Source organism: Vanacampus margaritifer, chromosome 3 (assembly GCF_051991255.1).
Source record: "Vanacampus margaritifer isolate UIUO_Vmar chromosome 3, RoL_Vmar_1.0, whole genome shotgun sequence".
In the NCBI taxonomy this organism is placed as follows: Eukaryota; Metazoa; Chordata; class Actinopteri; order Syngnathiformes; family Syngnathidae; genus Vanacampus; species Vanacampus margaritifer.
The window spans coordinates 2,755,120-2,768,857 of NC_135434.1; the positions used below are offsets into that span (position 1 = coordinate 2,755,120).

Consider the following 13,738-nt stretch of genomic DNA (forward strand, 5'->3'; position numbering starts at 1 on the left):
ACCCACATTCATGCTCTGCATGAATGAACACATGAAAAACCCTCCCTTACCTAAAGGGAAGATGGCCGATCATACTTAGACTCTTAAGTGGCGCAATTATGCTGAATTGGTTTGACTCATACTGCTCAGAGACACGCACACAAACGCAGTCAAATGGTGTCAAATCTCTTTTGGACTCATTTGGATGTTTTTGTGTTACAACTCAAAACAGAGTTTGAAGCGAGGGTAAGGGTTTCAAAATTAAGGTGTAATTAAAAACACATGAGTATTTTAATAGAAATGCCAAAATATTGAATCCAAAAATATATACATACCGTATTGGGGAAAAAAACACAAATATTAGAAAAAATATATCAGTGACATAAAAATATTGGATGAAAAAAAACACACTTATTTGAAAAAAAAGTTTTTAGTTAAAAAATCAAACACATTGGATAAAAAATACTGACATTAGGGGGAAAAAAGCATAAAACCCCCAAAACTATTACAGGGATGTGATTTGACCAAAGTGAAATTATCTGAAAATTTAGCCGGGGGTCTGGGGGCCACCGGCACCCAGCTAGGTCCAGGGCAGTGCCCTGGTGGGGGGACAAGGGGGGAGAAGCCCCCCGGAGCTCATGGGTTTTCCGTGTTTTTAAGTACTTTCAATGCACTCACATGACAAAGAAATAGACAAAACAACAGCATAAATTTTCAATGTATATTGAACTATCCCATATAAAATGGCAGTTTTAGTCAACTCAAAATCAGTCACATTCAAAAACATTGGACTGCCTTTGCTTTTAAAAACTATCACTGAGAATATCATCATATCTAACTAATGTGATTACTAAGTTAACACATAAATAATGTTGAAGAGTTCAAATTTCATGAACAAATAATTGTATCATGACCAAATGAAAAGTAACTCATATTAGAGCATACCACAAATGTCTTTGTTATAGCAGAAGATGTTATCTGTCGGAGTCATGTGCATACACAATGAACTACAAAAAAAAATAAATAAAATAAAATAAAAAATCGGAATTTTTTTTTTGGGGGGGAGATAAAAAAAGCGGAATTCTGCGAATTAGCGGAAAAATCACATCCCTGCTATTAAAACAAAAAGTATTCTAAAATTCACCATAATGTGTCATAACTTTGTTCAAGTGATCAGGGCGTCATCTGGGTTTTCACAAAGGTACAAAATGAAAATTGCAAAAGCAAAAAAAAAAAAATCATTGAGGAAATTGTGGGATCCGCGGCGAGCTGCCATTTTGCGGGGGAAGGATGAAGATGTCTGTTTTGCGAGTGGGGCCCACTCAAGACATCAAATGCAAAACGCTGGTTAACGTGAGCGCGAATGTAGCCGCGATGCGCCGCGTCAGTGTCCTCCTCGTAAATCTTCCCTCGCGCCGGCACCACTTCAAAGCATCGCTGCCTTTTGACTTTACAAGTGGGACTTGGAAAAAGCTTTTGGAGGCTTTTGGGGAAGGATATTTTGTTTCCTTACTGGGGATGCGGGCCAAGCCACCGTTCCGGAGGAAAAAGGAGGACCGAGGACGAAGTTGCGTAACACTACTCGCCACCTCGTACTCATCTGGATCATTTTGCATTGCATTGCAATGATGGATGGGTTCAAAGTAGGGTTTCAAGCCAGGGTTAGGGCTTCAAATTATGTGAGGAATTCAAAGTAAGGGTTCAAGTCAAAGTTCGTGCTTCCAGTTACTAGGTAGGGTTTAAAATGTAGGTTTCGAGCCTGGATTAGGGTTTCAAACTACTGTTGGGGTTTCAACAGAAGGTTAGTGTTTTGAACAACAGTTAGGGATGCAAGGTTGGATCTCAAGCAACAGTTAGGGTTGCAAATTAGGATTGGGGTTGCAAACTAGCGCTAGGATTTAAAGGAGGGTTTCAAGCCAGGCTCAGAGCTTCTAGTTAGGGTTCCAAATTAGGATTTCAAACTTGGAGATTGGATTTCAAAGCGGCGTTACGGTTTTCAAGCCGGGCTTCTGGTGAGTAAGGAGAACAGGAGGAGAACACGATGACACTAACGACTAGCAGACACAAAGATTGAATCAGCAAAAAAACAATCTTGTCGGTTCGCGTCTATTGCAAATGAATCGCAAATAAAAGTCTGTGGTGGCGTCCAGCAACATTCGCAATCGCGTCTCCGCTCAAATGTTCCCCTGTGAGGAAAAAAGACAAAGTTGACGCTCTCAGCTTTCTGCCCACATTGTTTTTGTATTTGACAAGTGCGCTTTTGATGATGCATTTTTTTCGTCCGACCTAATAGTTAGCATGGCGATTTTTTTTTAAATATTGTTGTTGTTTTTAAACTGCCAGTTTCACCACACCAACGAACAATGTAGAATCGTCCAAGTCCAGAATTCGAACCCCAAACCTCTCGGAACCTAAGGCAGACGTGCTCGCCACTAAGGCGCCGTACCCCAAATAAAATGTAGTGAACGCCGACCTGCAGTAGTTATGGCTCCCCAGGCCGCCCTCGCCATTCGGGTACTTGAGCGTGTTGTAGGGATGCTGGAAAGTCTCGTTCCAGAAGAGGCAGGGCTTCCCCCCGTGCAAACTGGTCTGCTTCTGGAAGCCCCTGTAGTCCTCCCCGTTGGCCGTGTAACACTCTGAAAAGAAAAAAAAAAAAATTTTTAAAGAGAGGACTTAAACCCAAGTGATTAGACAGCCATGACATCGGGTGCAACCAAAACCTTCAAAACTTATAGGGCAGGTGTTTATAATATGGCTTTTTATAATCCAGTGCACCGAGCAGTTACATGATCAAGAATTCTAAGAGTAATATTTTTGCATCATTATTTGACCCTAATGTTGTAATTTATCTCATTAAATGGATTGTTTTGATTGATTTATTGTGAATGACAACATTACACTTATAGATTTAATATCTTATATATTTAATAAAATTAAATAAAATTATTGCTTATTTACTTACATTAAATTCATTCTAAGTATTCAAATACAATAAAAATGATCATGAATACTTTTACATTCACATAAACGCTTTTATACAAAATATGAGTAAAATAAACAATAAAAAAATACATCATTTTTAATCATGTATAATAAAGCTAACTATTTTACTCAAGTATTATAAACAATTGTGTATGCATTTCATTTGATTTTAATGAATAAATGTTGACTAAATATCTATACAGTAAAGCAATTAAATATGAGTTTGAATGGTGAATCATCATTTTATTACTAAAAAGTATATGTTTGAAAATATTTTTTTTTGACCTCATCTGGAATGTTCTGGCCATGTGGGCCTTTGAAAAAAAAAATGTGGCCCTTGAGCACACAGGTTTGCCCACCCCTGGCTTAAAGTGAGGCTGCTGGGAGGAGGCATGTACAGTATGTAAAACACATGCGGCGACGGCGTGTTTTCTTTTCTTTTTTGAGGACAATGTGGGACTATTAAAATGTTGGTACGCGTAGGGAATGATGGCAGAAAACACACTTGGAATAATAACGCTAGTCTTCGCCGCCGGCTGCTTTCTTTGCCGCGCTTGCCAAATGTGTTAAAGCAAAAAGAAGAAGGGGGGGGAAAAAGCTGAGCGCAGTATTGTTTCAATTAACATCAAGGCATGGCTCCAGTTTCCAGGAAGTGTATGACAACCATATGGGCTGAGGGATGCGTTTATTTCCCAGGAAAAACAAGAGGGAGTTCAAACAAACAAAAGCAGCACAGCAGCCTCAGGAGAGTCCTGACGGGACCATTTGGAGGATTCCGCCAGTTACTGCGTTACGAAATAGTCTTTTCACACAACAGCTATTCCTAAAATTGCATTTGATATTACAAAAACACACATCTTAGGTTCATTATGTCATGTTTCGGTACTGTGGGGGTTGGGTTTGACTTTGTTATGGTGTTTTTTGTCTTGTGTTCCTGTTTTTTCCCCTTGTCTCGTTATGTCTAACCAGGTCCACCTGTGTGTGTCTTCCCTTCCCCGGGTGTTTCTCTTTTAGTGTTGGCGTATTTCATAGGTGTCAAACTTCGGTCCTCGAGGGCCGCAGTCCTGCAGGTTTTGGAGGTTTCCCTCTTCCAACACAAGCTGATTCCAATCAGCGGGATCATTATCAGGCTTATGCAGAGCTTGCTGATGAGCTGAAACATCCAAAACCTGCAGGACTGCAGCCCTCCAGGACCGGAGTTTGACACCTATGGTGTATTTAGTCTGTTGTGTTTGTCCAGTCGAGGCGGGTGCATTCGTCTTCGTCACAGCTAAGTAGTCTTTGTCACAGCTAAGTAGCCATTGTCACAGCTAAGTCACAGCTAACCGAGTCGTCATTGTCACAGCTAACCAAGTCGTCATCGTCACAGCTAACCTAGTCGTCACAGCTAACCGAGTCGTCATTGTCACAGCTAACCGAGTCGTCACATCTAACCGAGTCGTCATTGTCACAGCTAACCGAGTCGTCATTGTCACAGCTAACCGAGTCGTCATCGTCACAGCTAACCTAGTCGTCATCGTCACAGCTAACCTAGTCGTCACAGCTAACCGAGTCGTCATTGTCACAGCTAACCGAGTCGTCATCGTCACAGCTAACCGAGTCGTCATCGTCACAGCTAACCGAGTCGTCACAGCTAACCGAGTCGTCATTGTCACAGCTAACCGAGTCGTCATTGTCACAGCTAACCGAGTCGTCATCGTCACAGCTAACCTAGTCGTCATCGTCACAGCTAACCTAGTCGTCACAGCTAACCGAGTCGTCATTGTCACAGCTAACCGAGTCGTCATCGTCACAGCTAACCGAGTCGTCATCGTCACAGCTAACCTAGTCGTCACAGCTAACCGAGTCGTCATCGTCACAGCTAACCGAGTCGTCATCGTCACAGCTAACCTAGTCGTCATCGTCACAGCTAACCTACTCGTCACAGCTAACCTAGTCGTCACAGCTAACCGAGTCGTCATTGTCACAGCTAACTGAGTCGTCATCGTCACAGCTAACCGAGTCGTCATCGTCACAGCTAACCTAGTCGTCACAGCTAACCGAGTCGTCATCGTCACAGCTAACCGAGTCGTCATCGTCACAGCTAACCTAGTCGTCACAGCTAACCAAGTCGTCATCGTCACAGCTAACCTAGTCGTCACAGCTAACCGAGTCGTCATCGTCACAGCTAACCTAGTCGTCACAGCTAACCGAGTCGTCATCGTCACAGCTAGCCGAGACGTCCTTGTCACAGCCAAGTGAAGTCACTCCACAGCAAGTCAAGTCAAGGCAAATCAGGTCCTGTCATGGTGACCAGTCCACTCATGTCCTGTCCAGTCATGGCGACCAGTCCACTCAAGTCCCATCAAGTCATGATTGTCTGCTCACCTTTCTCACTATGGTTAATAAAAGTAGCACGCATTGCACTTGATTCCTGTTTCCCTGCATTTGGGTCCACCATCCCTCATCCACACACGTTCCCTCAAGACACATTAAGGAGTCTAAACTGTCTTTCATGATAACAAAAATATATCTCAGGTTCATTAAGGACTCTAAAGGCTCAACAAAAAAAAAACACTTGTTAGGTTGACGCCTATGAAAACACGCAGAATAGGATTGTTTAAGATCATTTGTCATACCCGTAACATGAATGTCATAGCTGTACACTCCGGTATTATTGTATGTTACAAGGGGCGTATTCCTTAATAGTACATTTCAAGATGACGGAAGCCACAGCCCCATCAAAGAAGCCAGCACTGCTATTGAGTGTTTGGCAGCGGCGCAAAACCCCGATGGTGAGTCACCGGCAGCCAGAAGCAATCACGCCGGTTAGCGAGTGCCCCGGGATAACATTGGGCGGTAGACTGCATCCTCAATGAGCTCACGTCTTTCAAAATGAGTCTGTTTGGAAAGGACGCAAGTTGGCAGAAGGAGCGCTGAACGACTTTGCGGATGTCTCTGCGTAAAACTTCCTGGCCGAGTCCGCCGTCCCTGGACACCAGGGTGAATATGTCATGCTTCGGCCACCGGCGGCGGGGAGACGGCGGGGTGTCCCGTGAGGTTGACATGCACCGTTTGCTTGTGGCGGGGAAGCGGGAAGTGGCAGATGTGCAAGGGCCAGGTCGGAGATGAGAAAGTGAGGGTGAAGATGAACGGACGGCCGGACGGACCTAGCATCAATCGGGCTACAATTTGAAGACGGACCGGTTTGGTTACAAGGGATTTAAAAAAGTGGTTGTGGAACAACCGTAACAAACCAGTGAAACAAACATACTAAACTTATGTCGTTTTGGCCAATTAAAATCTCTGATATGATTGCAATGTATCACATAAATCTGACAGCCTTCTGTAATAAATTGTAAAACAAGATCACGCCAGGTCACAGCTTGAGCCGAACCCGCTTCTGAAGCGAGAGAAAAAGAGCGAGCCCAGTTAATGGCCCTGTTATTACATCGGTTGGGATTTGTGGCTCGTGACTTCCACATAGCCACTTGAAATAAGCTCTAAGCAAAAAGAACCTGTTAGGCTCGTGCGTCACATGATCACAGAAACACAAATAAACACATTTTTTTTAAAAAACGCACAAACACAGTTGCCTGGTCACACATCAACCAGAGAGTAGCGATTTGTCATGTTAGTGAGCAGGGATGAAAAGCGCAGCTAATTACAGGCAATGGCTTCCTCGCTGGCATTAAGAGCTTCCTTCTAACTTTATTATATGCTTGCAGCTTCAGTGGACTCGGATAAAAAAACAACACAAATTTAGTTCAAAAGGAACCTGAGCCGTTTAAACGGAAGAGCGCCGGGAAATTGGGAAAGCGACAATTCCTTTCGACACGACAGGGCAAGAGACGTGTCACATTAAGACTTCACAACCCACGCATAATTATTAGCGTTAGTCCGCTTTATATAGATAGATAATCGAATATAGCCTATGCTAAACGGTTAGCAACAGCAATTAGCATTAGCGCGCTAACAAACCATTTAGTTCACTCATACATCATTATATCTGTGTTACACATGCAATATTGTCTTAAAAGTCACTTACAGACGATGCTTCAACATTATTTCATGAGTAAACAAGGGTAGAGCTAGCTGTTAGCTACGTTAGGTCAATAACTTCCTGCTCTTGTCTTCTTCTGGGCACGTTTAGTGCATGTTTTTAAGCAGACAAATAACAACCGCCATTCGCCCACGAGATGGTGCACTGACAGGAGAAATAAAGATCAGATCAGAGCTGCCATAGAGATCCTGACATCACGTGACTTTCTCTGAACACGCCCCCCCCTGCGGCGGGAAAGTATTGGCGCAGCGTTAATGGGCTACAATGGCGTGGAGAGCCAAAACTAGCGTTTATCCGTCAACTTTCCGCCCAATAGCATTGACAGTCACTTTGATGAAAAGGACATGCGCGAGATGAATATGTTGGATTGCCGATGAAGTGTCAGGAGGTTGTTTTTTTTTTTGGCGATGCTGCGATGTTAGCAACTTAGCAGCTGCTAAGTCGGCCGCCGTCGCTGTCATTTATGCCGTAAAAAGTCTTCTTTATGGTGTTGGTCAGTTATTAAATTCAACTGTGTAATACCTATTAAACCGTAGCAGCACAAATGAACAAAACAGATTATTTCCCCCACATTTTGCGTGTGGTAACAGTTAGCATCTGCTGATTTAGCCACCATGTACAAAGTGCAACATTAGCCACGCATTGGTTCCTCTTTTGGTAGCCTGGAACGGCCATTTTGGGATGCGTGATGTCAACATCAGGATCTCTATTCCAATATTGTGTGTATCTGCAAAAAAAAAAAGTCAGTGTATAAAACATGGTCGTCCCAAACATGGTTCCAGTGGGGCTTCGGGGCAGAAAATTTGAGTTGACCTATTTTTTAACTTTTTTTCCCGAATTCAGAACGCTAACAGAAGAGCCTGCATAGTGCGAAGCGGAGGCGCGACAATCGCTTTCAACGCAACAGGGGTTGTCCCGCCTTTGTTACAGATCTGAATACGATCCCTGAAGTAGAAAATTGCCTTCCGTGACGGTTTTCCGAACAGGCGCCAAAGACCGCTTTCCTAACATTTCCTGGAAAACAATGATGACTCCCAAGCTTTCCATACAAGCGGGAAATACTTACAAGCAGACAAAAATAATTTACTGTGATTACACCCCCCCCTCCCCGGATTATTATTATACGCATCTGTACCATTTCCCTCCGCGCCATCCTGGTAGCCATTACAGTTGTGACACTCATTAAATGTCAGTGCCCAGGAACAGAGATCAGGGTCAGGCCAGATGTGGCGGTTTGCGGCAGTCCCAAAGATGGGGGATGGGTGGGGGCACAGCTGCCTAGCAAACCTGCTTCCGTTTTGTGTGCGAGACTCATGCCCAAAAAGATACAGGAAGTCTGCCATTTTGGTTTGAAGTAGACTTTTTGGTGTGATTTAATGCCAATTTCGGTGGTCCTTCAAAGACAAAACTCCTCAAATCCTGACCAAATGTTTCACTTTGTTGGTAGGAAATGGACATTTTGTATTATTAGCTGAGCCTCTAGAAATATATAGATATAAATCCAGGCCCAAAGTCATATGAAATCTTGTGGACATGTCATGAGTAGACGGCACACGCACAAAAAATCTTAAGAAACAAATGCCTGAAAAGACATCAAAAGTCTTCTATCATTTTGTCCGATTCCAGCGGTCCTTCAAAGACGAACTTGTCTCTAGAGATTTGGTCTGATTGCTACCAATCTTTAATTATGTATACAAGACAGATGGACTTTGCTAAACTGCCATGAATTTTAATTTTCCGTATTCTGTGGGGGTGCGACAGCAAAGTTTGATTACGTGCAATAAAACATAACACGCTAATAAGTCAAGCCTACAAGGTCAGAGATTGACCAAACGTTGCACGGAGGTTCCTTGTAGGCATTAATATGTCAGAGTGGATGAGGGGGGGGGGGGGTGGTCCTCACCTTGCTTGCCTCTCTCCGCTTCTCTCTCTCGTATTTTATCCGCCAAACCCTGGAGCGAGAGGGTCAGTGAGAGTGCAAATCAAAGAGGGGGAGAACAGATGCCGCTGACCGGCTAATTTTTCGGTCAATGACTCCTCAAAGGGATTTTACAGTCCCTCGTTGCTTTTAATGCCTTTGTCATAAGGTTGCAGCCCCCCCCCCCCCCCCCCCCCAACCCAGATAACTGGACCATAAACCAGGACCTCATTCAAAACCGAAATAGCCTGGGCCAGAGCGCCCACTTCCTGCACCGATTCCTCACCGCACAACCTCCTCCTCGCTTTAGCCGCGGGACTCCTCGCCAACAGTCGCACGGCAGCACCGATAAAAACGGAGCCCCTGTTATTTAGCCGAGTCATGGAAATAATCGAATCTGCCGGGACTAAATCTAAACGCTCCGCCAATAACCCTTGCGTTTGAAGTTCCTTGTCAAAGATTCTTTTTGCCCATATTACGGGGCTGGCCAATCAGCAGGATATCAACATATGGAAGCACCTTTTGTGGCAGGACAGGAATGGAATGAGCCGGGACCGTTTGCGGCTTTTCAATTGGGCAAAAGTTCAGGCACTGACTGACTGGTAGGCCGTAGAGTCCGACAGTGACGTACGGGACAATCAAACGGTAACCCTGAGGAGGCCGTCCAAATATTGACAGTGCGTGTCACGTCCAATTGCGTCCTGCCGAAGCGTCTCTTACAGCCCAGTTTCAACGTGGGCCAAGAGGAGGCAATTATTTTCCAAATATCGGAAAAGACGTCATCTTCTAGAGATGTCTTTGTCGGAGCCAATGTCTCATATACACTTAACTCATTCACTGCCATTGACGGCTATAGACGTCAAATTTTTTTTTTAAACTATTTCTATTAATTTCACATTTTTTTCCACTTTTGTTAACAAGAGTATGAAAACCTAAAAAAAAATATTGTACATTTAGAACAGATATAAAATTTGTGATTAATCGTGAGTTAACTCTTGAAGTCATGCGATTAATTACGATTAAAAAATGTAATCGTCTGACGACCCTAATTTTTTAATATTTTCTTTTTTGTTTGATTACTTAATTATTTAAACTCAAGATTAATCACAAATTTTATATCTGTTCTATATCTACAATACATTTTTTCTGGGTTTTCATACTCTTGTTAACAAAAGTGGAAAAAAATGATATAAATAGTTCAAATGAATTTTTGACGTCTATAGCCGTCAATGGCAGTGAATGAGTTAAGTCAAACTCCAACAATTTGGAATACAACTCACTTTATTTTGTTTCGAGGTGTTGGCAAGAAGGTTGAAAGGAACAAAAAAAAATGAACCTATGCAGGACACAAGAGGATACGAAGGAAAATAATTTAAGAAGTAAAATGTAATACTGTCCAAAGAATAATTATCAACAGAATAAAAAAACTAGGGGTGCACCGATCACAATTTTCCGGCCTATCACCGATCCCTGATCTTTTAAAAAGTCTGACCTAACCGATCCCGATTTTTGCCAATGCCAATTTTTTTCATTACAAGCAGCATATACCTTCAGTGTTCCAATCTTGTTTTATTCGAAAACATTGAACAATATCGGTGAAATAACACAAATGGGTTGTTTTAACTGCACATAAAGTAGTTCTCTCAAATAAAAATGGCAATCCTATTAGTCATCTCAGCAGAACAGACAGTTGGCTGACTTTTTCAGACCTTTGAGGGAAATGAGATTGGTGGAAAAGATCGGTTTATTTTTAAGGGTTTGGCTGATCAGCGTTTTTGCAAAATGAAGGAATTACGGGCCGATAAATCGGTCGGCCGATCCCTAAGGAAAACCATCAGCGAAAGAACTTCAGAACAACACAAAGAGATTGTAAGAAGACCTGAGAACAGAAGGGAATGTAAGCAGAAAAATCAAGTAAAATGTAAAATGAACGTACAAGAAAAAGAACTTAAGAATGACGTGAGAAAAACATGACACAAAAGAACATAAGAACAATTGTTAGGAGAATGTAAGAAAAAATGAACAAAGGAAAAACTTAAGAACGTGAGAAGAAAATCAACATTGAAGAAAAATGTAGGATGAGTTTACGAAGAAAAATAACCTTAGTTAAGTTTTTAAGTTACTTAAAAACAAAATTAACCTGTAACTGATTATTTCTGCTGCCGTTGCCAGAAAATGTTGTGTGGAAATCCCAACAAATCACAGGTTGAACCACCTTCGGGAACATCTTATGTTGGACCTCCGAGGTTGGGTTTCCCAAAAGTAGAACGCGGCCTGAGGGCGTTTGCTTCAAGGTCCAGTGTGCGCACTTCCCATTCTTGGGACGGGTCCATAAGAGATTAAAAGTGCGAGCGGGCCGGCGAGGGACCATGAAAGACAAAGTGATAGCAAGCGAAGACTTCAAAAAGAAGCACGGCAAAGACAATGAGCGCTTTTATGACGCCGCGCATTGTTAAGCCACCTTATAAATGACCGTCTCCAATGCAGCAAGCGCTTCACGTCACACTCTTGCCAGGTTAGAGACTCAAGCCAGAACAGTAAAGTGAACCGCGAGCCGCGGTGGGACGCAACCAAGAAAAAATACTTTCTTACTTTCATATATCTATTTGATACTTTTCTGAAAACTTTTGACTTTTATTCCCTGAATTTCAACACAGATCGATCATTTCTAGATCTTAAATACTTTAGATTCACTTTCTACACTTAACTTGGTCGAAATAAGGATTGTTACTTTTTCCAACTTTCGTAGATGATGGCAGGACGCAAAAAGTCGTAACGAAAGAGGTAGATGTTTAAAAAACAGAAGTAGAGAAACAAAAAGTAGTTTGTCAAAGGTACTAAAAGAACAACACAAGAACATTGATTATGGAAAAAAGCTGTTTTTAAGCATGATTTAAATGCATTTACACTTGCAGTTGCGTGCAGCACAACAGCTAAATGCTGATGCGCCGTGTTTGCTTTAAACTCTAGGCTCCACTAATTGATCTCAGAATCCTAATGGAATTGTTTTGCATGCGTATTTCTTCAATGCAATCAGGACCGACGCCATTCAGTGATTTAATAGACCAGTAGCGTCGTTTTCTGATCTTTTCTACAGCTGACTCGGAGCCCGTGTAACGTTTTTAGGACTGGAATGCCGTTTTTTTTTGTGTGATTCATATTCAATGTGATTCATGTTTTGATAGCACGAAGCCGATGCAAGCTAGCGCTTAAACAACAACAAAATGCGCCATGTTTTACTGATTACAAAAGTTCATTTTTATATTTTAGAAATTGTTCTTTTTCCCACTTTGACTCGAGTACAGGAGTTGAATCCGTACTTTTGCCACCTCTCCAAAACAAAGCCCCAGTTGAGCTGCAAAAAACAACAACCTCAACTTGAAGGAAACAAAACTGGCAAAGGAAAAATAACATGTGGGCTCCTCGTCACGTACACGCTTTCATATCAACGCCATCTCGCACTTGTCACACAAGACATGTTGCTAACGGCCTGCGATGCGGGCCTTTAAAGTCAAGGTACGAGGATCCGTCTGCACCTCAGACAAACATGCCGACAACGTGATAGCTTTTCACCTCGGGACACGCCGCAATTATTGAACCGATTGAGTACCAGAAACGATCATCGCAGTCATCTCTGGGAAATGTTTAAAAAAAAAAATGATTGGATACTTTAATGATGGCTTCCACTGAAGAAAGGCAGGTTAAGAGGTCGCCGTACAGAGATCACAGTTGGGCATTTGCAAATTTGCCTACAAAATATCAAAATAGATGCCGTGCTCAAGGGTATTTTAGCAGTGGATGCAAGAGCGACGTTGGTTCAACGACTCGTCGAATGTGCTAAGCAGACTCAGCCAGAGTTCAAGTCCGCCTTGATTATGTCATTTTTTTGCTTCGTTTGAGGAAGAATCCAACGCAGACACTTACAGACCGCTACGAACAGAAGCGTCTTTTGTCCGTCCGGGACCGGCGTTGCCGCGGTGATGCCGTTCTCGCCCACTCCACACGGCGCTAGATAGAGAAACTTTCCGATGTCCTCAATATGGCGAATCCTTAAAAGTGTTGTAATCATTAGTTCTGTTTTTGGGCTGATGCATGTCTGTGCGACATCCTGTTGTCTTAGTTGGGCAGTCTGGAGTCGAGCCATTCGGCATAACTTGCATAGAATTAGTTGCTTCTCGCGAAGCCAAGAGTTCTGAAGAACTGTTTGTTGCCTTTGATGTATAGGATTGTTTTAATACTATCCACTTTTGACAGCTCTACTTCTTGTCTCGGACTCAGATATGGGGGACGCTGCTTCACCACTATAGTGTATTGTATTACAATGTTCAATCAGATCATTTGATCTTGACCAGGTCTTGGTATCGGTTTGTCTGATCTTGACTACACCAGGACACGACCAACCAATAACGTACCCAAACCCTGTTTCCACACTGTACCATTTTGGCCATTGGGGAATGTGAATGTTAGGATTAACGTACATACATTGACCCCATATTTTCTCTTTCAAGCATTTATTCTGTGAAGAAAGCAAAAGGAAGTATGACTCGCGCACCTTCATCTTCAAAAACAAGAACTGTGGCCGAATCGCAAGATGACGACGGGAATATTTTGCTATTGAACTTTTGAAGCTTTGACTTTGAAACTTTCAGTGCTGAAGAACATTATTATCTGCATGATGATTTGCATCCGTGACTGCTTTAAGGTTGCTGTTGTGCGCACCCCCTGCCCTTTAGAACAGCAATCGCTATGAAACGGCAAAGTGTGTTTAGAGCACGATAAGAGACAAAATAATTCAAACCTCTTGTCTTCCTTTCTGA

At 42.6% G+C, this 13,738-nt stretch overlaps 1 protein-coding gene across 2 annotated transcripts in view; it reads right to left on the reverse strand.

Annotated features, from left to right (window-relative positions):
* The window catches only part of kremen1 (kringle containing transmembrane protein 1), a 54,879-nt gene that overhangs the window by 25,414 nt on the left and 15,727 nt on the right, over positions 1–13,738 (reverse strand). For both annotated transcript variants that reach the window (XM_077560666.1, XM_077560665.1), the window contains exon 2: positions 2,453–2,615. In XM_077560666.1, coding sequence (XP_077416792.1) covers positions 2,453–2,615 — 163 coding nt within the window. The remainder of the gene's footprint in view (positions 1–2,452; positions 2,616–13,738) is intronic.